Source organism: Macaca thibetana, chromosome 18 (assembly GCF_024542745.1).
Source record: "Macaca thibetana thibetana isolate TM-01 chromosome 18, ASM2454274v1, whole genome shotgun sequence".
Taxonomy (NCBI): domain Eukaryota; kingdom Metazoa; phylum Chordata; class Mammalia; order Primates; family Cercopithecidae; genus Macaca; species Macaca thibetana.
In genome coordinates, this window is record NC_065595.1 from 4,775,001 (window position 1) to 4,798,419 (window position 23,419).

At 48.5% G+C, this 23,419-nt stretch overlaps 2 protein-coding genes across 4 annotated transcripts in view; one reads left to right on the forward strand and one right to left on the reverse strand.

Annotated features, from left to right (window-relative positions):
* TSHZ1 (teashirt zinc finger homeobox 1) overlaps positions 1-631 on the reverse strand; it is an 81,423-nt gene extending 80,792 nt beyond the window's left edge. Inside the window, exon 1 of one of the 2 annotated variants that reach the window (XM_050767599.1) lies at positions 581-631. The gene's annotated coding sequence lies outside the window, so the exon portion shown is untranslated. Of the gene's footprint in view, positions 296-580 lie in introns of those variants that run through there. The other variant, XM_050767598.1, reaches the window with a different exon arrangement.
* The window catches only part of PTGR3 (prostaglandin reductase 3), a 143,327-nt gene extending 129,132 nt beyond the window's left edge, over positions 1-14,195 (forward strand). Inside the window, exons 2-3 of one of the 2 annotated variants that reach the window (XM_050767606.1) lie at positions 2,692-2,978; positions 9,484-14,195. In XM_050767606.1, coding sequence (XP_050623563.1) covers positions 2,755-2,978; positions 9,484-10,408 — 1,149 coding nt within the window. In that variant the 5' untranslated portion in view covers positions 2,692-2,754 and the 3' untranslated portion in view covers positions 10,409-14,195. Of the gene's footprint in view, positions 1-2,691; positions 3,404-9,483 lie in introns of those variants that run through there. The other variant, XM_050767607.1, reaches the window with a different exon arrangement.
* The last annotated feature ends 9,224 nt before the right edge of the window (positions 14,196-23,419 follow it).

A 23,419-nucleotide genomic window follows, 5' to 3' on the forward strand; every position in this document is an offset into this window, starting at 1 on the left:
GGACGCGGGGCCCCGGGCGCGGGCGCAACTCCGCGGCGCGCCCAACTTTAGCCTCGTCCCCGCGGGCTCCGGGCTCCGGGCGCGCCGCGGACCGCGGGGAGCCGCTCGCATGGACCGCCGCGCCCGGGGCCGCTCAGGAGGCGGCGGCGGCGGCCGCGCGGGGCCGCGTCCCGGCCGCCGGGCTGCGGGGCGGAGCGCGCGGGGCCTGGGCGCCGAGCCCGGAGTCATCCCCGGCGCGGGCCGCGGGCGCAGCGGCGGGCGCTCGGCGGGCCGGCCCGCGGCCCGCGCTCCATGCTGCCGCCTCCCCGCCGCCGCGCTGCTGCTGGGCGGGCGCTCCTCCGGGCGCGCCGCTCCGGGCGCTCCCCTGCGCCTTCTTCCGCGAGCCGAGAGTCGCCGAGCGCAACTTTCTCTCCCCCTCTCTCCTCGCTGTTTGGGGGTCGCGGCGAGTGTTTTTAGTGCGCGGGTCGCAGCTTTCTCATTGTGCGCCAGCGAGGCCGATCCAGGCTGTCCTTTTTCTCCCCGCACTTAGTCTAAGAGGAAGAAAGCAAACAAGACAGAGGAGTGAAGCCTCCGTACATACATGCGCCGGGGGGAGATGTCAGGCGCCGCTCCACCTTCCAAACAGTCACAGATCAAACAGTGTCACCCCGCCGGAGCGCCACTTGGTGCCCCGCGCTTCCCCCCGGGGGGCTTGGCCGCCAGGATCGCCGCTTCTTCCAATGCGAAATCTAATGCAAACACATTTTGATCATGGATTTTTGGCCGGTCTTGATCTTCCAACAGAAAAAAATTTGAAAAATACACAAAAAGCACCCCCCCTCCAAGAAAAAAAAAAAGGCAATAACAACCCGGAGAGTGTGTGCAAAGGGGGTGAAGAGCAGACATTCACTGGGTGGGCGAGATGAGCGTGGACTGTTCCCCCCCCCCAAACTCCTGGGAGAGAGGGAGATGCACTCTCGCTCTCTCCTCTTTTCAGTGAAATATAACACACATTCGGATCGCAGAGCTTTCAGACAGTCTCAACTGATAGACAGACACATCGAGCTGCTTTTCCTGCTTCAGATTTTACTCCTCCTCCTCTCGCCAACGTCACCCTGACAATTACAAATAGGTCTCTCACAAACCATACCTGTCAATCTTTTTAATTGCTTTGTTTTCTTTTTTTCGGAGCTAAACAATATGACAAAAAAAAAAAGAAATCTTAATACAGCATAACATAAAAGACTGTACATTGGAGGAAGACATTCAGTGTTGTTATTGTAATCCACTGGTTGATACCGGGTAAAACCCATATGTTCTAAGTTAAGTAGACATTAGTTCCTGCAGATTTTAAAACCTGTTAGTCCCCCCCAACACACACACATACACATACACACACTTGCACATTCATACACACTCAACCACGTGCATCCAAACTACCCTTGGGTGAAGCATGTCCTACATTTGGGGGGGAAAAATACCTGTGTCGCTTTTGCAATCTCAGGTTAGGGGTTAGCTTTGGCTGGGGAGGAGCCCAGAGTGGCTTTTATATTTTGGTAATTAGTGGGTAACCGAAAAGTAATAGATTTTTAAAATTAAAATTTACAATATAAATAAAATTTAAAGATGGACTTAGTTCATCACAGAAAAGTGTGGAAATATTTAATTTGGCCTATGAAAAGTGAATTGATACTTGGTCAATGCACGCCAGTAGGGAGAAAACGGACACGATGGAACGACAGATCTTTCTAGCTGTGTTCGAAAATGAGGTCCTCACACATCAGTGCAACGTCTCCAATTCAGTTAGGTCTCTCGGCATTCCCACCTAGAACTTTAAAATGTGTCTGTGCTCTGGGAGTTTGGCCTTCTGGTTTTCAATATGTGTGTTCTCTCCCAGTGGGAAACCTGTAACAGTCTTGTAGAGCTACTTAAAACGTTCATGGAAAAACATGAAATCTAGGCCAAAATAAATAAAATGGCTTAGTTCGTGCAACTTGCATGGGACAGACCGTGGACAGAAGGTACGGGCAAGGCGTTCCGGGGACAGGAAGCCACCAGCCTGGGGCGCGGGAGGCACTGGACTTTTCCCCGCCCGGCAGTCGGTGCGGGTGCGCGTGCGGCGGCGGCGGCAGGGGCTCCCCGCCCAGCCCGGGGCCCCCGGTCGTGCCCCGCCGCCCGGGCCGCGCTCGGGGTTGATTCGTACCACCTTGCAAGGAAGTGAACGCTTCGCACGGGAAGGGGAGGCGCCTGCGCCGGCCGCCGCGCCGCTCCGGGGACGCCCGGGGTTGCCGCCGGCTCGGGGCCGCGGACGACCGTGGGACGCACGAGTTTCCCGTCCCCCCTTGCCCGCCGCCCCCCCCCCCCGCCCCTTGCCCAAGAGGAGTCAAATCCGGCTTTTAGAGCCCAAGGAGGGTGGGGATATCCGGTGCCTCTCCCGCGCCAGGAGGAAGGGGGAGGGCGGAGAGGATCCTTGGCCAGTCTGCGCCGAGCAGATTCAAACCAAAACAAAAAGATTAAAGGAGCAGCGGCCGGGGCGACAGCGGTCCCCAGGCCGGGACACCCGGGGTGGTGCGCCCGGGTTCGCGGGGGCTGCGCCGGCGCCGGGGAGGCGGGGGGAGCGGGAGCGGGAGCTGGCGACGCGGGGAAGAGGGGGGAGCCAGGGGGAGGGCGCCGGCCGGAGGAGGGGCGGACCCGCCCGCCCTAGCCGAGCAGAGCACAGCGAGCCGAGCGGCCCGGGCGGGGCCCGACCCCGGCCAGCGTCGGCGCAGAGAGCGGATGGAGGCGCGGGCCATGCTGCGGCTGGCGTCCTCCGGGACCCGGGCCATCGTGGACATGTCCTACGCCCGCCACTTCCTGGACTTCCAGGGCTCCGCCATTCCCCGAGCCATGCAGAAGCTGGTAGTGACCCGGCTGAGCCCCAACTTCCGCGAGGCCGTCACCCTGAGCCGGGACTGCCCGGTGCCTCTCCCCGGGGACGGAGACCTCCTCGTCCGGAACCGGTGAGCCCGGCGCCCTCCCGCCCCACGACCCTGTCCTCGTCCCCGGCTCGCGCAGCGCCGCTCCAGCCGTCCCCAGCCCGCCCGCGTGCCCACACTCCGGCGCGCGCTCGGGCGCACAGCCTGACTTTGCGAGATCCCGGGAAGTTGAACCCGCCGCCATCTGGCGAAGGAGAATGTGATGTGACTGTTGCTGGTGTGAATATCCGATGCCACCGAACGTCCTCATAACTGAGGGTTATTTTAATTTGGGATTCCCCTCCCCTCCTCCAGCCCTCCCTCCTCCCCCTCCCGCTCCCGAAATAAAACCGACGGGACCCAGAAGGGGAGGCTCCCCGCCGGCCCGCCTGCGCGCACCCACAGTTCCTGCGTTGACATAATCTTTAGGGTGGAGCGGGAGCAGCCTGGACGCAAACTGCGACGTTTAGGTAAACGTGCTTTGGAGGAAGGAGGCTGGGACCCGGCTGGCTTTCCCTGTTCCTTCCAGGTTGGCAGCCGCCTGGCAGTGGCGGAGCCTGTTGTTGGGTGTGTGGGTGTGCACCTCGCCGGTGTTGTCTGAGTGTTGTCAGTGCAGCGTGACTGTTGTCTGTCCCCTGAGTGTAACGACCCCCGCGTGGCGGGTGTCCTGGGCAGCTGGGCCAGGGTCGAGGTGGGGGCATGGCTGCCTTTGCTGGCACGTTTTGCAGACATTCAGGTGACACCGGGTTGTTGCGAGACCTTCTGGCTCTTCCACCCCCCACGCTCCCCACCGTAGTGTGTTTCCGCCTCACTCATCTTTAGTAACTGGCGAAGCAACAGGGAGGAAACGGACCTCACTCTGTATCGGAGCCATGCCCGCTTGGGTCTCTGCTCCGTGGGTCCCTGGCTGCCCGACTTGGCTGGCAAGGCGCTCCTCTCTGCCCTCTGCAGAGGCCTGCAAAGTCCCATCGAAATGGTTACAGTGCTGCATGTTTCAAGTTGAATAATAATATCGAAGGGGAGGAGTAAGTTCTGACTGTAACTTTTTTTGTAAATTCTGTGCTAGAAAGTACCGCAAAGTCCCATGCACGGACTGAAGGACAAAATGTACCCTTCCTAAGTAGCTTGGTGTAGCATTTAATCTGTCCATTTTCGAGATTCCTATTAGCCTTCCTAACATGACTGTAGTATGGAAGAATGCTGATCAGGGTATAAAACTTTTGGAAACCTTTTGCGAAGAATGATTTGAACCATGGGTGGGATTGTGTGGAGGCGGGGGTGGGGGACTGGTCTGGAATGGCTTAAAGGGGAGTGTGTAGGGATCCTTGAAAATGTTTGCATTGGCTGTGGACACAGTAGAGGATTGATTCATTATGGGATGAAATGCCAGTGCTGTTGAGAGCGTGCACACAGCCCAGCTAAAAAGAAGGGCTTGAGTGTGTTTTCACGGGGAGCACACAAAACGCACGAGTGATTTGCTAGAAGTTGAAATGACACCAGACTGAAAAGATTTCCCAACAAACTTTGACGGGCAAGAAGTTCCACACAAGGTTTTTCCCTTTTTCTCCCTCTGATAAAGTATATTCTTGACTGCAAACACTAGTATAAACACACACACGTTTGTGAATAAAATTCCTTTTAAAAATAGTGTGATATGGGGAGGAGGCGACTGAGCGAGGAGGGGCAGGGGGAAGGTGGGACGTTAGAGAACTATAAGCCACAGCCTGGTGGGACCACCCGCCTTCGTGGAGAGGTGGAGAGGGCTCCTGCCGGGCTGCGCTGGGTCTCCTGGGCCTCTCTATCTGCGAGTGTTAATCAGCTCTGTGGGGTTTTTTCCTCCTGTGATTCCTCTTCCTTCAGGCTTACTTCTACCCTGGGACCCCTCCCTTTCCCCTTCCCCAAAGGGCAAGTTCTTCCCTGGGGAGAGAGGCAGAGCCAGGGTGCCTAGGCACTGCCTGCGCTGGATCACCAGGGTTGGTCCCGGGGCGGGAGACAGGTGGATCCCTGAATTCTGTAGTCAGAGCGCGGGAGTGCAGACTCCCATGTTTGGAGCTCCTCAGTGTGCTCAACTGTAAAATCCATGCTTCTTTTTTCCCTGCACACATGCCAAGAATCCCTTTAATGTAAATAGTATCTCCATATGAACAACCTGACCTCTAGTTTCTTCCTTGAATCCTTAACGGAAAAGAATGGGGCCAGTTTTCTTTTGAGTTGGGAGGGGATGGAATCTTTGCCTCCCCCTTTCCCTACTCTGTTGGAAAATCTGCTCCCACCACCACTTTGTAGGAAGATCCTGTATTCTTGCAAACAGTGTCAGTGGATGTAACATTTTACCGAATTTTTTAAGAATAGAGGCTTAATAATTCACTGCATGTTAGTTCATTTTAATCCTAGACCAAATCTCCCCTAAGCAATGTTAATTGCTTTAAATTTTATGCAAGTGCTTCTCATTTTTATCATCATAAAATCCGCTCTAGAGTGAATTGAGTAAGCTTAAATTCACTTGTTTGGAAAGATGTTTGGAGGTTTTAATTGTACTCTTTTTTTTTTTTTATTTCAGTGAACCATTTGCACATTTCATTGCATCTTAGCAGAAAATACAAATTCTTCATTCACAGGGAGGGATGTGCTTGTAAGCTAGACATTGATTTAGGATAATAAAGTTTACTATTTAGAAAAGATGTAAGAAGGGGTGTATAAAATCCCTATAGAATGTATAATTGATGGTCCTTTATCCAGTTCTTACCTTACTGTTTTGTGTATCCGAGAACAACTTCCCATCTCCCCCTCTACGCTCAGTCTTCAGAAAAGAAAAAGAGACACCCCCAGGTTAAGTCAGTTTACGCACTATTTTTAGCTTTTTTCGTAAGAAGGTGACAGATTATTTCGTTTCCAAATATTTCTAACGATTTTCTGCTCAAGTGTAAGATAATGGAGCAAAGAGTTTGTAGGAATGGCTAAGGGAAGGTGGGGGATGGGGAAGGCGTTTTTGATGAACGGTTTGTTGCTTACGGGAGGGGAACAGTATTTTGTGCTGACTCTCCAGGCTGAGATTCCCCCCCCACACACACACACACACTTTTTTTTTCTTGTCTTTCTTTTCCTTCTTCGTTTATTTCTCTTTTTTTCCTTTCTTTTCCTTTTCTTTTTTTTCTTTCTTTTTTTTTTTTTTTTTCTTAAGGCAGGCCTGGTTTGGGCGACTTTGTTTTGTCTCTCAGTATTGAAGGCTTTTACTCTGGACTTGAATCCTCGCCTTTGGTTTTTGATCAGAGGAAAGCGTTCCCCTCCCCTCCGCAGGATCGCTCTGTTTCTCAGTGAACAAGACGAGGGAGTTTAGCACTTTTTAGTACATATAAGCTGGTGATTCTAGAAGGGTATAGATTTGGAGAATGCCTGCGCCGGTCCTATTCTTTTTTCCTGGGATTCCTGGATTTTAGTCTCAAGTGGGTCCTCCCGTCGGATTACTGGAATCCTGCACTCATTGCATGCACATATTTTTAATTAAAGGGGGTTACAGGGAGGGTCTCCAAATGCTCGCATCCTTCCCAGCGTGTCTTTCTTGTCTTTCTGTGGCTCCCTGGCCCTTCCGCCCCTGCTCCGCGTCCCAAGCCCCCGTTCGCTTTGCGCCGGCTGCGCTTGAACTTGTTTCTGGTGGAGCAGAAGGCGCGAGCTGCGGACGCTCACGCAGAGGTAAGGACTCTGGCGGGTCCCGGGCTGTGGAGGGTCCCCAACAGCCGCGGGTGCGAAGCCGTGTCAAAAAGGGGATCCCGGTGGAGGTGGGGTCAGCGAACCGGGGGCAGGGAGACCAGGGAGAGAGCGCGGTGCGAGGAGCCAACCGAGCCACCGCGGGCGCTTGCCGTCAGCCAGCCTAAGCCTCCTTCACCGACGACGCAGACAGTTTAGAAGACGGCAGGGCGGGAGAGCGAGGGTGAGAAATGGGGGTGCCTGCGAGGCCAAGGTCATGGTCAAGCCGCCGGCGGGCCCTGTCTGGCGGCCACTGCGCTCCGGCGCGCCGCGTGTGCGGGACTCGGAGAGAACTTGTCCACCCAGGCGGAGCTGCGCGGCCAGCGCTGGGACGAAGGGCACCGACTGGGCGCGCCTGCCGGGGGCTGCTGCCCGGCCCGGAGAGGCCGAGGTCATGGTCGCAGGCCTGAGGAGCCTCCGCTCTACCGCGGCGCCCGGCCTGCGCGGTCCCGGCCCGCCCTGGAGTTGGGGTCAATGATCCCCCCTCCGTGGTGGCGGTGGGGAGGCCGCAGGACTGCACGGCTGGAGCTGAGGACTGCGGCGGCAGGCACTTCTGAGGGAGAGGGAGTTGGACGGACGGAGCCTGGACGGGCACACGGGCCCCGCTCGTCTGCTGCCACCGCTCCAGCGCTTGCCCTTGCGAATAACTACGATGTTTGGTGTGGTTTTTCAAGCAAAGCCCCCTGGCAAACTCAAGCAGCCGCTGGCTGGCTGCAGCCACCCCAGCTCCCATCAGAGCCCCACTCCCCCCTCCCAAACTTGGCCTCTGCTAACGGGTCCAGCGCGTGTGCGCGCTCCCCAGGCTGCTCCGGTGTGCGTCCTGCTGCATCTCTCCACCTCTTCCCAGGAAGTGGCAAACCACAGCCTGGGGCGGGGAGAGGGGGAGTTGCATTTTCCTCCTGCAGAGCCCCCAGGGCGTGCCCATTCCGAGGTGGGGAGGACTCCGAGGGCTGCCGTCGCAGAGGGGCTGGCCGTCCGGGAGTCCCTCCGAGCCCAAGGCGAGGTCTCCCTGCAGAGGAGCGGCCACTGCCTTTGGGACTGCGGAGACACCAGGGGGACAAGCCGGGAGGGATGAAGGGCGTGGGAAGGGTTAATCATGGGCAAAGGATTGCACAGAACACAACTGGCAGTGGGTCGGCTCCTGTCCCCCCACCTCCAGAGCAAACCCTGCCGCCACTTCCACCCCCATGGGCACCTTTCCTGGAGTTTGCTTTACAGCCTAAGGCAGAGGCACGGAGACGGCTCCAGCTGGCTCTGCCCTGGGCTGCTGCTGTGAAGTCCAGAAGCAAGCTCCCGGAAAGTGGGCCCTTTTTAAAACGCCAGGCCTTGAAAATTATGTAAATTTAAAGGAAAGATGGCAGGTTCATTTTCCCTTCTCTGAAAATAGAATGTAGGAAAAGAAAAAAAAAATAGAACATAGGCATCTTGATATTAAATGCCAAATGAGAAACCAGCAAAACTCATCTTCCCCTCTTCTTGTGATTGTGTATCTTCTATGGGTATGGAATTGTGTGGGGTGTTATTGAGGCTGTGTGGTGTGCTGGCGTCTGAATGCAGCTTGACATCACAGAAAGCAGTTGCTCCCCGTGTTCTTATTTCTGCAATATACAGAGACTTTTCTGTCCTGTAGATACACGGGGGATGATCATAAGTGAGCCTTTATAAGCGCAGAGTATTATCTATATCACAGTGAAAGTGTATCGCATACAGGGCAGTTTTGGTTTATTAAGTTAAAAGTGAATTCCTGCAAAATGACCTACTTAACAGCTTTCTTCCTGCCACCAGTTACTATTACCTTTTCATTCGATTACAGGTGGAAATGACATTTTTAGGGTCTTCCGTTATGTGTCTAAGCCACCTCCTGACATTCTTAGTAGATGGCTTTTTTCCTCCTATGTATCAGGATATTTTTGTTATGAGGTATACTGAGATGAAAAAGGCTGGGAAAAATACTGGCCTCGCAATTAAATTGACTCTGGATACCAAAATGAAAATAATCATCTGTTATTAATCAAGTTATGTCTCTGCTTCTTGTCGAGGAAAAATATAGTGACGATTTGCTTTCCTTTTCATCTGAAAAGGACTGTGAAATGTTGAATGTTTCATAAAAATCGCTCTACCCAATTTTCGTTCAATTAATCAAAATGCGTATTTTCACACTGGATGTAGTTACATCAGAAAGAAAATTTGCGACAGCCACTCTAACAGTGCTTCAAACAACCCCTGCAGGAACATGTAGCAACCAGTGACCTTGTACATTCCATCAATCTTTAATAATATCATTGTCATTACTATTATTATCTTAAGTGTTAAATTGTTGCCAGAATCAATACAAGTCTACTTCTTTGAATATATTTTATCCCAGTGTTGTTTTTAACATCTTTATTAAGAGGCCAATTAATTTCCAACTCACAGCTCCAATGAAGTTTATATATAATGAGAACTTCCTGACTCTTTTTTCTTTTTTTTTTTTTTTTTTTTTTTTTTTCTTATTTCTACTTTTGAAAGAAAACAAATAAATGGCATGTGAAAAAAACAACTTGCCATTTAAAATGATATGAAATTATTTCTAAACTGATGACAGGATAAAATATGCCAAAAACTGAGTACAAAGCATGTTGAACTAATACTTGTGTAATTTCTTTTTTTTATCTGGGCAGCAGGACTAATTTTCTCAAATTCGATCAGATTGTATAGCTTAGCAACCCCTCCACAGTAGCCAGAACTAGAGGAATTTCTCTAAGCAGAATCTAAGTGCCTAACAAAAAACCCATCGTAATATATTTGTTTGTTTGTTTTCTTTTAGATTTGTTGGTGTTAACGCATCTGACATCAACTATTCAGCAGGCCGCTATGACCCCTCAGTTAAGCCTCCCTTTGACATAGGTTTCGAAGGCATTGGGGAGGTGGTGGCCCTAGGCCTCTCTGCTAGTGCCAGATACACAGTTGGCCAAGCTGTGGCTTACATGGCACCTGGTTCTTTTGCTGAGTACACAGTTGTGCCTGCCAACATTGCAACTCCAGTGCCCTCAGTGAAACCCGAGTATCTTACCCTGCTGGTAAGTGGCACCACCGCATACATCAGCCTGAAAGAGCTCGGAGAACTGTCGGAAGGGAAAAAAGTTTTGGTGACAGCAGCAGCTGGGGGAACGGGCCAGTTTGCCGTGCAGCTTTCAAAGAAGGCAAAGTGCCATGTAATTGGAACCTGCTCTTCTGATGAAAAGTCTGCTTTTCTGAAATCTGTTGGCTGTGATCGTCCTATCAACTATAAAACTGAACCTGTAGGTACCGTCCTTAAGCAGGAGTACCCTGAAGGCGTCGATGTGGTCTATGAATCTGTTGGGGGAGCCATGTTTGACTTGGCTGTAGACGCCCTGGCTACCAAAGGGCGCTTGATAGTAATAGGGTTCATCTCTGGCTACCAAACTCCTACTGGCCTTTCGCCTGTGAAAGCAGGAACGTTGCCAGCCAAACTGCTCAAGAAATCTGCCAGCGTGCAGGGCTTCTTCCTGAACCATTACCTTTCTAAGTATCAAGCAGCCATGGGGCACTTGCTTGAGATGTGTGCTAGTGGAGACCTGGTTTGTGAGGTGGACCTTGGAGATATGTCTCCAGAGGGCAGGTTTACTGGCCTGGAGTCCATATTCCGTGCTGTCAATTATATGTACATGGGAAAAAACACTGGAAAAATTGTAGTTGAATTACCTCACTCTGTCAACAGTAAGCTGTAAAAACAGAACAATGACATAAATCAAGGGAGAAAGAAAATGGGCACTTTATGTCTCAGAATTACTCAAATCAATTTATTTTTAGTTGGTAATGGATATAATATTTCTTAAAACAAAAGTAAGGTGTTAATGAATAGGTCTGTCTCCTCCTCCTCCTCCTCCTCCTCTTCCCTTGGGGGGAAAAAAGTGCTAATAAAACTTCCCTCCATGGCTAAGAGGGAAAACGCTTACATTCAATTCTTTAGTCATGGATGGTCTCGTTCCAGATTTTGTTGTTCCAGGGAACTAAATTCATTCCTGATGCCAGATCTGATCGAGTCAGTATGTCTTCAGCTTGATCAGATTTTAAAATCAGTTTTGAAAGTGGTTCCCCAAAGAATCCTTGCTTTGGGAGAATTTGGTCTTACGCTCATAAGCAGTTCATGAGTGAGAAGTGTAGCAAAAGCCAGCCATATATTTTCAGAATCTGTATCCTCAGGAAATGCTCCTTTTTTTTTTTTTTCTATAAATCACTAACCAACTATCTAAATGGACATGTGGGGGAATTTCCTCCCAAATTTGATTTTGTTATTAGAAAAATGATTCTGTGAACACAGATGTGTTTTGAAGAAGTAGCACGTAATGGCTTTTATCTACCATCACCCTGGTAAGGCACATGTGAAATGGAAATGTTCTCTTTCCTCTGAAGCAGCAAATTAATGTTGAAAACTTACATAGACAGAAAGTAGGTTTTGGAAAGGGAAACCACAGAGATTAGGGGGACTTAATATAGGCACAGGAAAGAGAAAAGTATACGCTCCATTCACAGTGAGGGTTCGCCACAAAACACGGGCCCCAGGAGGGAAACGCTGTCTAGGCACACCGCAAGGCCTTAATAACAGTGTGCTGCGATGCCCGAGGTACGGCATGTCCCATCGCCCTGTGCACTGTAGGGACCTCAGTCATCTCAAGGAAGAATACATTTGCTTTTCCTTAGAGGCTTTCAAACTAGAAGCTGATTCTGGGAACAGAACAGCAGCCACTCATTCTGCATTCCTGTTTCCCTCTCCACGTGTTCTGGTGGAATGAGATGCTCCTTAGCACTACAGCCTGATGTCCCACATTCACCCACTGACCACACGGGAAAAGCAGCAAAACCTGCACCCTCTCTTCTGAATCACCCTGTGGCTCATCGGCCTCCCGCTTAACCTTTAGTGCCCTGAAGACTGCTGCCGCTGTCACCATTGCGCAGAAACCCCACGGTGCCCTTCTAATTGAAGGTGAAGCCCACCAGATTATTTTTCAAAGTCTTTGGTTTAGGTGTATCTAACCTGCTCAATAAATATGGACGCAATTAAAGATGCTCTAGGAAAGTTGGGGACCGTATTTAATTTTTCTTTCCTTCCATCTCAGGAACAAGGAAATCCTACTGCTGAATAGCTGTTAGTATGTATTTTACAAGATTTACTCATTTTCAGGTACCTAATGTAGCTGCTAGCATGCATGCACAACAATACAATTTATATGGTAAATGGAACCAAATAATGGCTTCACTGAATGTTATGGCTGCACTGAAGGGAAATGTCACGGTAAATAGCTGCCAAATTATGGATCATGCCTAAGTGTCACAACTGCACTAAAGACAAATAGCACTAGAGGCTATTGCCACTGTGACGCTTTTGAGTTATGAAGAAGGGTAGCGGCCTGATGCGAGGCTCTTTGTGTCCTCATTATAGCAAAGGGTTACTGGTGCAGAGGACTAGGAAAGCCTGTCCAGTGTGGTGCTTAGTTATTCATCCGTCCCTTTCAGACCTAACAGCCACAGCAACACGGAAAGAGACTTTGCCTCGCTTTTACATTCACAAACAAACAAAGGAGGGGGGGAGCAGGTTTTATGAATGTAACTGTGCACAGGAAATGACTGGTAATGGAAAAATGTTGTAATAAAATAATCTAATCAAAGAATATTATTAAATTTAACATAGTCGGTGTCCAAAAGGCTTAGTTGCCTCTTATGCAGATAGATGTGTGAAATCTAAGCAATAATGTACTTTCTCCCTTTGTAAAGACTTGGGGACTAAGGGCATTACCAATTAAATTGCTTCTTCGAAACTGAAGTGAGTCTCGGTTTCTTTCATTTTAATGGGAGAGTAATAAAGATGAAAGACCAACATTTTAACTGATGGATCCCTTAAGCTACAGAATAGAAATTTATTATGTTTTGAGGGAATATACTAAATTCAGCTATGTAAAAATAAAATTCAAACACCCAGGATTGAAATAAAATATCATCTGAAAACCTCATGTTCTCTGTTTCCACAAACTAAGAAAGTGCACTGCATGCTGTTTTCACTTATTCTTAGAAAACAAGCATGAAAGATTCCGCCCATTCAGATAATGCCAAAAATATGTTTAAACTTTTTTTTTATTCTTTTGAAAAATGATTTGTAAATTGAGGGTCATAGTTCAGCATCAGTTTCATCTTCTGGGATTATTGTTCAAGACCAGCCTCTAATGGGAGGTGAAATGGTACGATGGTCTCAACACCTTTCTTGTGAACTGTAATACATATCACAAAAAGTACATCCATAATTCAGGGCAATTGTCAGTCTTTGTTTTAGAGAAGGGGCCGGGGTGGAACAATCCCAATGGGTAAATTATTTCTCAGTGTGGACTTCTCTGCATGTAGGGCTTAAGGTCACCGGCCGGGCAGGGTGGAAGGAGCTTGCCTCTGAGAAACTGAGGAGTCCCAGTGATCTGTTACCATTTGGTTATGACTTCTAAAGAGCCAAATGCTATTCGTTCAAACTTGTTTTGCAGGCAGAAAATACCAGCTGTGTCATTTAGGGGTTCCTTTGATGATGACTACTGCTGTTAACTGACTTCATTAAAAAAAAAATTTCAGGGAATAGTTTGCAAAGAAATGAAGGAAGTTTTGCATCATATATTCTATAAATTGTCATATGATTTCATCTGGATGAAGTACCTCAGGAGTAGGATAGAGTCTCTGTAAATGGTCATTAGTATTACATTCTGTGTTTATCTAATGAAAGTGCAGTGACAAGTAGCTGCTGCTTATTAAAATGAAAATCCTGCGTTATGTACTTGTGGAACATTCCAGCTAATGAGGATGTAATGTCCTCAGTACAACACAGACCTTCTTTTTGTGTTCACCACCACAAGATGCTGGAAACTTGACAAATGATATCATTTAAGACACATGCCTGCCTTAGGGACCTGGTTTTTGGCTTCCTGTTTCTGGCTTTTATTTGGGTAACATTTATAATAGCCACCCGACTTGTACCTGGGTAATGTTTTAACCCCTTCCCCGGAGTTCTCAATTAGCACGAATTTACTACAGTCAGGGTTTCCTTTAAATTGGGGTGGGGGTGCTAAGCACTGAAAATATTTTTCTTGATTACTTTACCATGTGGACATATGGGATAAATACTGTATTTCAGATTTCTGTAAAAATAAATGAGTAATGCACAGCTTTCAGAACGAAAACAATGAAAAAAAGACCAGGCACTATCAACTTTGGATAACAATCTCCTAGGTGTTAAATAAGTTTTCTGAATGCAATCTGGATGCAAAATGGCCTGATTTGATGAATTCATAATTTTCTTCTCTATACTTTCTCCTCTCGTTTTATTAAATATTTTATTAGTTAAACACAAGAATTATCTATGTAAACTTCGTGGACTTTTTTTTGTTGAAAGTTAGATGTTCAGTAACTAATTTCCTAGTTATGGCCCAGCATTAAATGTTTATGATCATATTTCAAAAGTCAAAATACAAAACTGGATTATCAGTACGGGTTGGTGTGGTCGCTTTAAACTGGATTATCAATATGGTTGGTGTGGTCGCTTTAAACTTTTTCATTTTTTTTCTATTTTTAAATTTTGTGGGCATCTGGAAGGTGTATGTATTTATGGGGTACATGAGATGTCTTGAAACAGGCATGTGATGTGAAATAGCACATCATAGAGAATGGGGTATCTGCCTCCTCAAGCATTTATCCATTGAGTTGCAAACAATCCAGCTACACTCAGTTATTTTAAAATGTAGAGTTATTATTGTTTATAGTCACCCTGTTGTGCTATCAAATAGTAGGTCTTATTCCATTTTTTTTTTTCATTTTAAACTTTGAATTTTATTTTTCCTAGGCTTATAGCATCATGCTATCCCGCTTGTAAAAGGAGGAATGCTTGGCATGAGAACCTTATTGCTGTTACCATGAACCAACTATGGAACATTGGCAAAAAAAAAAAAAACAGTTATACAAAACACAACATTTTAATAATATGTGTCAGATCAAGTGATTCTTCGTAGTAGTTGATATTCACAGGAAGTCAAAAAAGTACATATTTCAATTATGTCTGCTTGAATCCTGTTTAATTCCTTCCCTAGCTGAGTAGCTAGTGTGACACAGTGGCAAGACTAACAGGGCCTTGTGGTCCACACTGTCCTCGAGTCTATTCTTGCCCATTGTAGACCGGCCCATCGGTGCTAGCTCACTGCATCCCAGGAGGCTTGACTGTCCTCAGGAATCATGTTGGGGTGCCCTCAAACCGTAGGGTAAGTATCATGGTGAGCAGAGTTTGGGGAAAACCAGTACGTTTTCGTGTATGCTGAGAAGCAGTGGGCAGACTTGTTTGTTTGTTTGTTTTTGAGACAAGATCTCAGCTGTCGCCCAGGCTGGAGTGCAGTGGTACAATCATGGCTTATTGCAACCTTAACCTCCCTGGTTCAAGCCATCCTCCCACCTAAGTCTCCTGAATATCTGGGACTACAGGTGCGCATCACCATGCATGGCTAATTTTTTTTTTTTTTTTTTTTTTTTAGTAGAAATGAGGGTTTACCATATTGCCCAGGCTGGTCTCGAACTCCTGGGCTCAAGCAGTCCTCCCACTTCGGCCTCCCAAAGTGCTGGGATTACAGGCATGAGCCACCATACCTGGCCTAAGTACAGAAATTTGAACATGTGCCTCCACCCCAAGCCAAAATTTCCCTTGAGGAGCACTATCTGATGGTGGCTTTGAAATGATATGAAATTAAAATACTTAAAATATCCTGCACACAGGTGGTAGCATCTAATGTGAAAGATGGATTTATGCTTAGAGCTCAGAAAAATCCTCATAAAATTATTGTGTCTTATCCTCGGCACCTAAAGAGCCGAACAGGGTCTTAGAATGATCAAATGGATGGTTTCTGTGGTTGGCGGGAGATGTTGAAACGTGGGTAAGGAATGGTGTCCTTAGAAGAGAGATTGCTCTAGATGATGAAACCCTGGAGGTCCATGGTTGCCAGAGAAACCTAGAGCTGGAAGGAGCCTGCACCCGTCTCTGGCCCTTGTGAATGAGAAGACTCAAGTTCTATTTTTGTTTTTGTTTTTTTGTTGTTTTTTTGAGACGGAGTCTCTCTCTGTCACCCAGGCTGGAGTGCAGTGGCCAGATCTCAGCTCACTGCAAGCTCCGCCTCCCGGGTTCACGCCATTCTCCTGCCTCAGCCTCCCAAGTAGCTGGGACTACAGGCGCCGCCACCTCGCCCGGCTAGTTTTTTGTATTTTTTAGTAGAGACGGGGTTTCACCGTGTTAGCCAGGATAGTCTCGATCTCCTGACCTCGTGATCCGCCCGTCTCGGCCTCCCAAAGTGCTGGGATTACAGGCTTGAGCCACCACGCCCGGCTAGTTTTTGTTTTTTTGAGAAAGAGTCTCGCTCTGTCGCCCAGACTGAAGTACAGTAGCGTGATCTCGGTTCACTGCAGCCTTGACCTGCTGGGCCCAGGCGATCCTCCCGCCTTAGCCTCCTGAGTAAAGTTAAGACTACAGGTGTGCGTTACCATGCTTGACTAATTTTTTTTTTTTTTTTGGAAGAGACAAGGTCTCCCTTGTTGCCCAGGCCGGTCTCAAACTCTTGGGCTCAAGTGACTTTCCTGCCTCGGCCATCCGAAGTGCTGGGATTACAAAGTGCAGTGGCATAAGCCACTGCAACTGGCCCCAGTTGCTTTTAAACTGTGAAATTTGGGTTTTAAAGAATAATCTAGTTCTACCCATTTTATGCATGAAGAAACTGGGACCCAGAGAGAAAAGGTGCCCTGTCCAAGGTCATGGAGCCTGGACAATAGCCAATTCCCTCCCATTGGCCAGGTGACTTCTCTGCAGTCCCCTTTACCATCTGCCCGGGTCCTTTGGGATACGGCTGACCAGGGTTTTGCAGAACAACAATTGGCCCTTGTTATAAATCTTTTTGTGGAGGAGTTGATAAACCCAGTAGAAGTATCACAGTTCTGACCATGAAAGTGTGTTGAACTCTAATCCAGCACAATTAGGATTCCAGATCATTTGATTCTGTGTTGTCTAAATATCACAGTCTTCTGAAAGTTAAAAACAAACAAGTCAGCCTCAATGGAATTAATGGTTGAATATCCATAATTTAGTTTTAAAGCTACAAGGAAGGGCTCCTATCAATGTGTTCTTATAAATCAAATAAAATCAAATAGAGAAAATCATGTGTAGAGCGTTCATTCTCTAGAAGGATTTCACCTACATGTTTTTGCCTATAGAAAGCTGATAGTGTTTGACTATCATAATCTTTGCCTTCATAGCAGAATATCTAGAATTTGAATTTGCTGCTCCGCACAAAATCAAATCCTGAATCCTGTAGACTCAGTTCCTTGGGGGATGAATTCACTCACTGATGGCAGGAAGTATTTTAAGGTGAAGGGGATATGCATGGGGAAGACATCAGTGGGTCCACATTTGATGCTCACATGTGGCAAGAACCCTATATTCTGTATAAATGACAGATCATAATTAAGGGTCAGAAAGAAGCCCTTCAAAACCACATGACATTGAACATCCATGTCTTTCCACATCGTTTCTGTCTTCCTTCCCTCGAACTCATGCATAACAAGCGTAAACTTTCAACTTTACATGAACAAATCCCTTCCCAATAGAAGCAGCTTCTTTTAACATTGAAAAACCACTTCACAGGAATGGCAACAATGTCAAAGGCAATCACATTTTGTAGAAAACCTCATTTCTCACCGGGGGACTGGTAGCGATAGTGTTCCCTCTATATGTTGTTGGAATTTACATTTGGAAATTGAATTGTCTCCTTGAGGGTTTTTACTCAAAGTAACTTGGAGAATTACTTGTGGAATGAGGGCCAGTTGAAGGAGCCCCGGTGTCAAGCCAACTGTAGAGAATGCTCATTCTCCAGCAGCAGGAAAATTAAAATGCCACCACTATCAGTATTGGAGAATATTTGTCCTTTCAACTTGTACATATACTTTTTGTAACATTTTGGAACTTATTTGTGCATTTGACGTATTTGATTGCAATTTTGCTGTCTTCACTTCTCTGCTGTTAATTGGGTAGAGACAAATGATTCCCATTAGAGAAGGAAAAATTAAAACACAGAAAAATGACTTGCCCAAGATCACTTATCACTGGTTGAGCAGAGCCTGGGTCCATGGATATTTCTCAGACCAAGGCTGTTCTTCACTAGAGAGGGGTGTTTCCTACCCACTAACGTCCGTACAAGTCACCTGTTCACTTAATGGTCCTGATTCAGGAGGTGCAGAGGAACTCGGAGTCAGCATTTTCCAGGTGACCCCCCCCAACCCATGCTGCTGGTGGCAAGGTCCTGGATTATTACACTGCCTTTGGAGAGATTCCCATCTTGCAAAATGGTGCTTCATCAGGCATTTAAGAGCAATGCAAAGGCAACCTGGGTGTGAATTGCAAAAACAAGGGCTTGATATAACTATGAAAATGGTTCCTTTTTATCATCACATTTTCAGCTTCGTTAAAGGAATCCCCCTTCTGAAACTCAGCTGTGACACCTGATTGTATGTCTGATATTCGGAGGGCTCTGGTGGCAGTTGTTTTCATACAGTTCTAAACAGGGCAGGAAGTAAGTCCAGAAAGGTATCAGGAGTGACCTACAGTGGGCCCTAGACCTCCAGCTTCACCGCCTTTCAGATCAAGGCAGGGCTGAAAAGGACCTAAACTCCTTGGTGTTTCCCTTATGCTTTTCTAATCGAATTCTTTGTCATGCCAGTGTTCTCCCCGCTGGTCTGGTGTCACCAATTAAACCTCACTCCTTTAGCTGGAGTGGTCAGTAAAACTCCTAGAAGGCCTTTGGGGGGTCCGCTGTCACTCAGCTTATGTCGTCATTAGCAAGATTCTAGACAACTATCCTGATGAAGAGAGGAAATATCCCATTTATATCACCTTTGAATCGGGTCACTTGAAACAAGCGATGTGGCAACACATGTAGCATTTATTTAAAGATTGGCCCATAGAAATTATAGTAATGTAAGAGGCAGTAGCCTTCATAAGGGAAACGTTATAAACTATACGAATGCTTCGTAATACATCGCTGTAGTCATTGGAATAACGCCTGTCTGTCTAGGACAAATGCAAGAAAACATCTTGTTATCAAAAAGGAAGTCAATTGAGCTGTAGATAAAATACAGTTTTAGGAGTTTGCAGATAGCCCCGGATGCCCAGGCAGGGAGCCAGCGTCTGTTCTGGGCTCTCACGTACTGCCCTGTGGAAATCGGGCAGAGGCCCCCACACCGTGTCCCTGAGCACCTGACCTTCATCCTTCGTTTGGGGTTCCGACTGTGGTCAGCACAGCACATAGTCTCCTGGGAACACGTAGCCACAGACTTGATGTGCTTTTTCTGCATGTGCCACAACCCACAGGAAAGGCCTTGGAGCCGAACAGGAGGGTCTGGGGAGATGCCTGTGAGCAGCGGCAGCAGCAGAATAAGCAGCTCTGCTTAGGCGCTCGCCGGAGTCCAGCACACACTGGAGGCAGAAAGAGGAAGGATTGGAGGCGGCCAGGGATGACCTCAGAAAATTAGGGGCAGCAAGGAAGGTAGGAGCCAGGGTGGGGAGAATGGGAGTAGAAAGCTTTTGGGAGGCTGGGCTGAGTTGGGCTGGGGACAGGAAAGCTGGACCTCTTGTGCATGTGAGCTTCTTGGGGCCTTTGCAGACCATACGCGAGATCTGAGGCACCCTGGGGTCTCTGGCTGCCAGGTGGGACCTTTGCTTTGACCAGCAAATCTTAAAAAGATGTGGCTGTCATTTAATAACAGGACTGGTGGGTGACAGTATAGGTAGTGTGTTGCTTGCCTAACTTCAGTGAGTTTATTTTCACCACTTTCCCGGTCCTGTGGAGGCAAATATCTTCTCACTGCTGGGTTCCACGAGCACTTCATTCAGATCTCATTTCTAACGCCTTCCACAGTGTCTTGTCTCCCTGGAAACTGTGGGCTCCTTGAAGGCAGGACCCATCTCACCTCACTATCATCTCTGTATTCCCAGGGCTTTCCTGTGGGGTTGGAGCGTAGTACCCGCTGAGAAGTATTAAATTAAGGTGTGCTTTTCACTTTCATTTTAAAATGGAACAAAAGTCCACACCCAGTGCCTCACACGTGTATACTATTGCAGGATTTCAGGACAGGCACTCCAGTTTTTTCCAGTTGCAAATGAGACCCTAGAGAGCTGGTGCTGGTTCCTTTCAATCCCACACCACAGCCTCAGGCAAATCATGGGCCCTCACTGCCTGAGGGTGCTCACCTGGAAAGCCAGGGAAACCGGTCCGCACACCTGGGAAGGCCAAAGAAGATGGATAATGCGGGTCTAGGGTGTCCACCTGATGGTGCAACAAATACATATTTTGTTCTTCAGATGAGTTTCAGTGTTCTGTTGGCAGCAAACCCATGTGCTTCCTTAGCACTCCCCAGAATAAATCCCTGGGTGCTGGGCTTCTTCAAAAGTCTCAGTAGTGCCTAATACTTGGGCATTGGAATTGAAGTCTCTGGACTGCTCTGACCCTCATGTGTCAGAGAAAGTTGTATTGGAACTGAAGAGGATCCCAAGAAGTACCCAATGCATAGTAGGCTACGAATGTGTCAACTGAATGATTCAGCGAGTGAACAAAACAATGAATACTAAACCCTTGGAAAGATAAGAAGGGCTATCAAAGATAAACTAGACCAACTTTCATCCTTCCACGAAGAGTCTCTTTAGGATTCTGCCCATCACGCTTGGGCCCATCACATGTGAGGATCCCGTTCCCAGTGGACAAGGGTGCTGTCTGGGGAGACTCCGTTGGGTGGTGAACCTTGTGTCTTGCCTGCATGTGCCTGCAAGTCAGACTGGCCTGAGCTCAAAGCCCACTCTTCCATAGATTGTCGCCACAACTTTAGGCAAGATTTTTAACGAAGAGGAACCTCAGATTTTTCATTTTCGTTTGTCATCCATGCAGGAGGAATAACAATAACCCTAACCTCTGGATGCCATCCCATAAAGCAGAGAGCGCCTGTCCCGATGCCCAGCCCTCAGTCATACCAGCTCCTCTCCCTGCGTTCCCCTTGGAATGAGAGAGGCACAGAGGAGAACTCTGGAAATGGCAGTCAGGGAGGTGTGCACAGGCTCCCCATGCCCTGATGCCAGGACAGTAGTTACAGCCCTTACAGTTTTTTGGACTTGGGAGTAGGAAAAATGAGAGGAGATGCCACTCGGTGAATAGCAAGATTTTGTAATTCATTATCCCTGTGATCCTTATCACCCAAAAGTGGAAGAGACTAAATTTTTTTAAGTGGAATAAAATTAACCTGTGACAGGCCCCCAGTGGATTATTTTTAAATCTAACAGGATGTGTTGGGGTGCAAGCATCAGAAAATCTGGCTGAAACTGGCTTAAACAACAGCAGAGCTCGTGGCACGGGAAGGTCCACAGGTAGAAAAAGCTTCCCGGCACAAGCGATCGTGGACCCAGCTCCATTTCCCAGGCTTTCCCTCAGCCAATGCCGTGCTCCGGGCCATCTCAGACTGCTTCATCGGACGGCTGCCTGAGGGACAGGATCTGCATCTACTCCATCCAAACCCTGCCACACCACCCCTCCCAACACAAGGCTGGGCTGAGCAAAGTGTACCCACGGCAAGAGGAGCAGGTGTCTCTCTGGGGAGGAGCCAATCCCACCCGAACCACAAGAAACCTCTGGTGCTGTTAAGACACAAGACAGAATGGGAAGAGACAGAATGGACACTGGGAAGGGAAACTGCCCACCGCTCTGTGGAATCGGAGAGTTCCAGGACCACCATGACAAGACAGGGCCAGCCCGGCACACCTGTCCCCTCTGGAGCTGACGTGATGTCCCCCTGAGGTGCCCATGCACATTTGAGGTGGAGTCCCGCAAGACCCCCGAGGGCGGAGGCCAAGGGCATCACTGCTGGATCCCCTGCACCGAGGGCCACACAGAGCATGCTGGGCATTGAATCGAAGCTGGCCAAGGACCAAACTTCTCCTTATCCCAGGCCCCCTGCTCAACCACTCCCTGCTATGTAAGTGCCAAGGTGGAGGGGCCACTGCAGAAGGGGCACGCCTGATGAGGGTTTCGTGGGGCACCCCTGGGGTGCTGGTCAAGCTTAGACTCTGCACTCTTTTCTTCAGCAAAGAAGATGATATTATTTCACAAATGAAGACACAAACGAACTGGGGCTCCGAGAGGCTTCTCTAACGCACCTGATATGACAGTTCCTTGTTCCTTCTTCCTTACCTTCCAACCACTCTTGGAGTGGGAGTTCAGGTGCCAGGGAGGTCCCTGAACACCAGCCACCAAAGCAGGCCCCAGCTTTTGCCATCTCTTCTGCAGGTCCAGCCAAGTCCCAGGGCTGCGCGGGTGAAGCGGTACAGGGCAGGTCAGCAGCCGGGTGTGCAGCACAAGGCGGGGTGCCTGCCTCCAGCCCCCAACGATGAATCGCTTGGAGCAAGCTTACCCCTGGGATATGAGCCGTGGCAGTTGGCTGCTGCCAGCAGACACCTCTTACCTGGCCTAAAACTGAGCCAGGTGACACCAGATAAATGTCTTTGATGCTGACCATAAGAACCCTTCGTGTGCTACATGCCAGCAGTCATTTTAACTTGCAGAGTGTCCATTTATTATAGAACATGGAGATTGGCTGAAAGTTTTTTGTTATTTTTAGTGGCAGGGTCTTGCTCTGACCCCCAGGCAGGAGCAGTGGCATAATCCCAGCTCACTGCAGCCTTGACCTCCAGGACTCAAGGGATCTCCCTGCCTCAGCCTCCTAAGTAGCTTGGACCACAGGCACACACCACAATGCCCATCTAATTTCTTTTTTCTTGGTGGAAACAGGGCCTCCCTATGTTGCCCAGGCTGGTCTCAAACTCCTGGGCTCAAGCAGTCCTCCCACCTCAGCTTCCTAAAGTGCCGGTATTACAGGCATGAGCCACCGTGCCTGGCCTGGTTGAAAGCTTTTTGGTTTTTGTTTTCTGTTTTCTCCAGTCTTACGGTGCTGAATGGTTGAAAGTTTAAAGATAAATTTATAGTTAATGACTTTCCCAAAATGAAGGCTGGCCAATGGAATCACCACTAACCCCTCTTTGATGAAATGACTAATGGCTTGTTTTTTTTTTGTTTTTTTTTTTTTTTGAGACCGAGTCTCGCTCTGTCGCCCAGGCTGGAGTGCAGTGGCCGGATCTCAGCTCACTGCAAGCTCCGCCTCCCGGGTTTACGCCATTCTCCTGCCTCAGCCTCCCGAGTAGCTGGGACTACAGGCGCCCGCCACCTCGCCCGGCTAGTTTTTTTGTATTTTTAGTAGAGACGGGGTTTCACCATGTTAGCCAGGATGGTCTCGATCTCCTGACCTTGTGATCCGCCCGTCTCGGCCTCCCAAAGTGCTGGGATTACAGGCTTGAGCCACCGCGCCCGGCCTGGCTTGTTTTTAGTCATTTTGGGAGTGAAAGGGAACTTTGTTCCTCACACTATTTCTTTGAGGATGAGGAGTTTTCCACCCTGCTGAATCCACAGTTCCTTGGTTTGTGATAATCATGTTTTCCCCTATAGTGTCTGCTTTTGCACACGTCCCCAAGGGGTAAAAGATACTACTGACTTATAACTGTGACAACAGAACCACAGACCTTCCGATCCAAGAGGGACCTTAAAGATGGTATCATCTACCTCCCTTGTTTTGTAGGGGGGAAACTGAGGCCC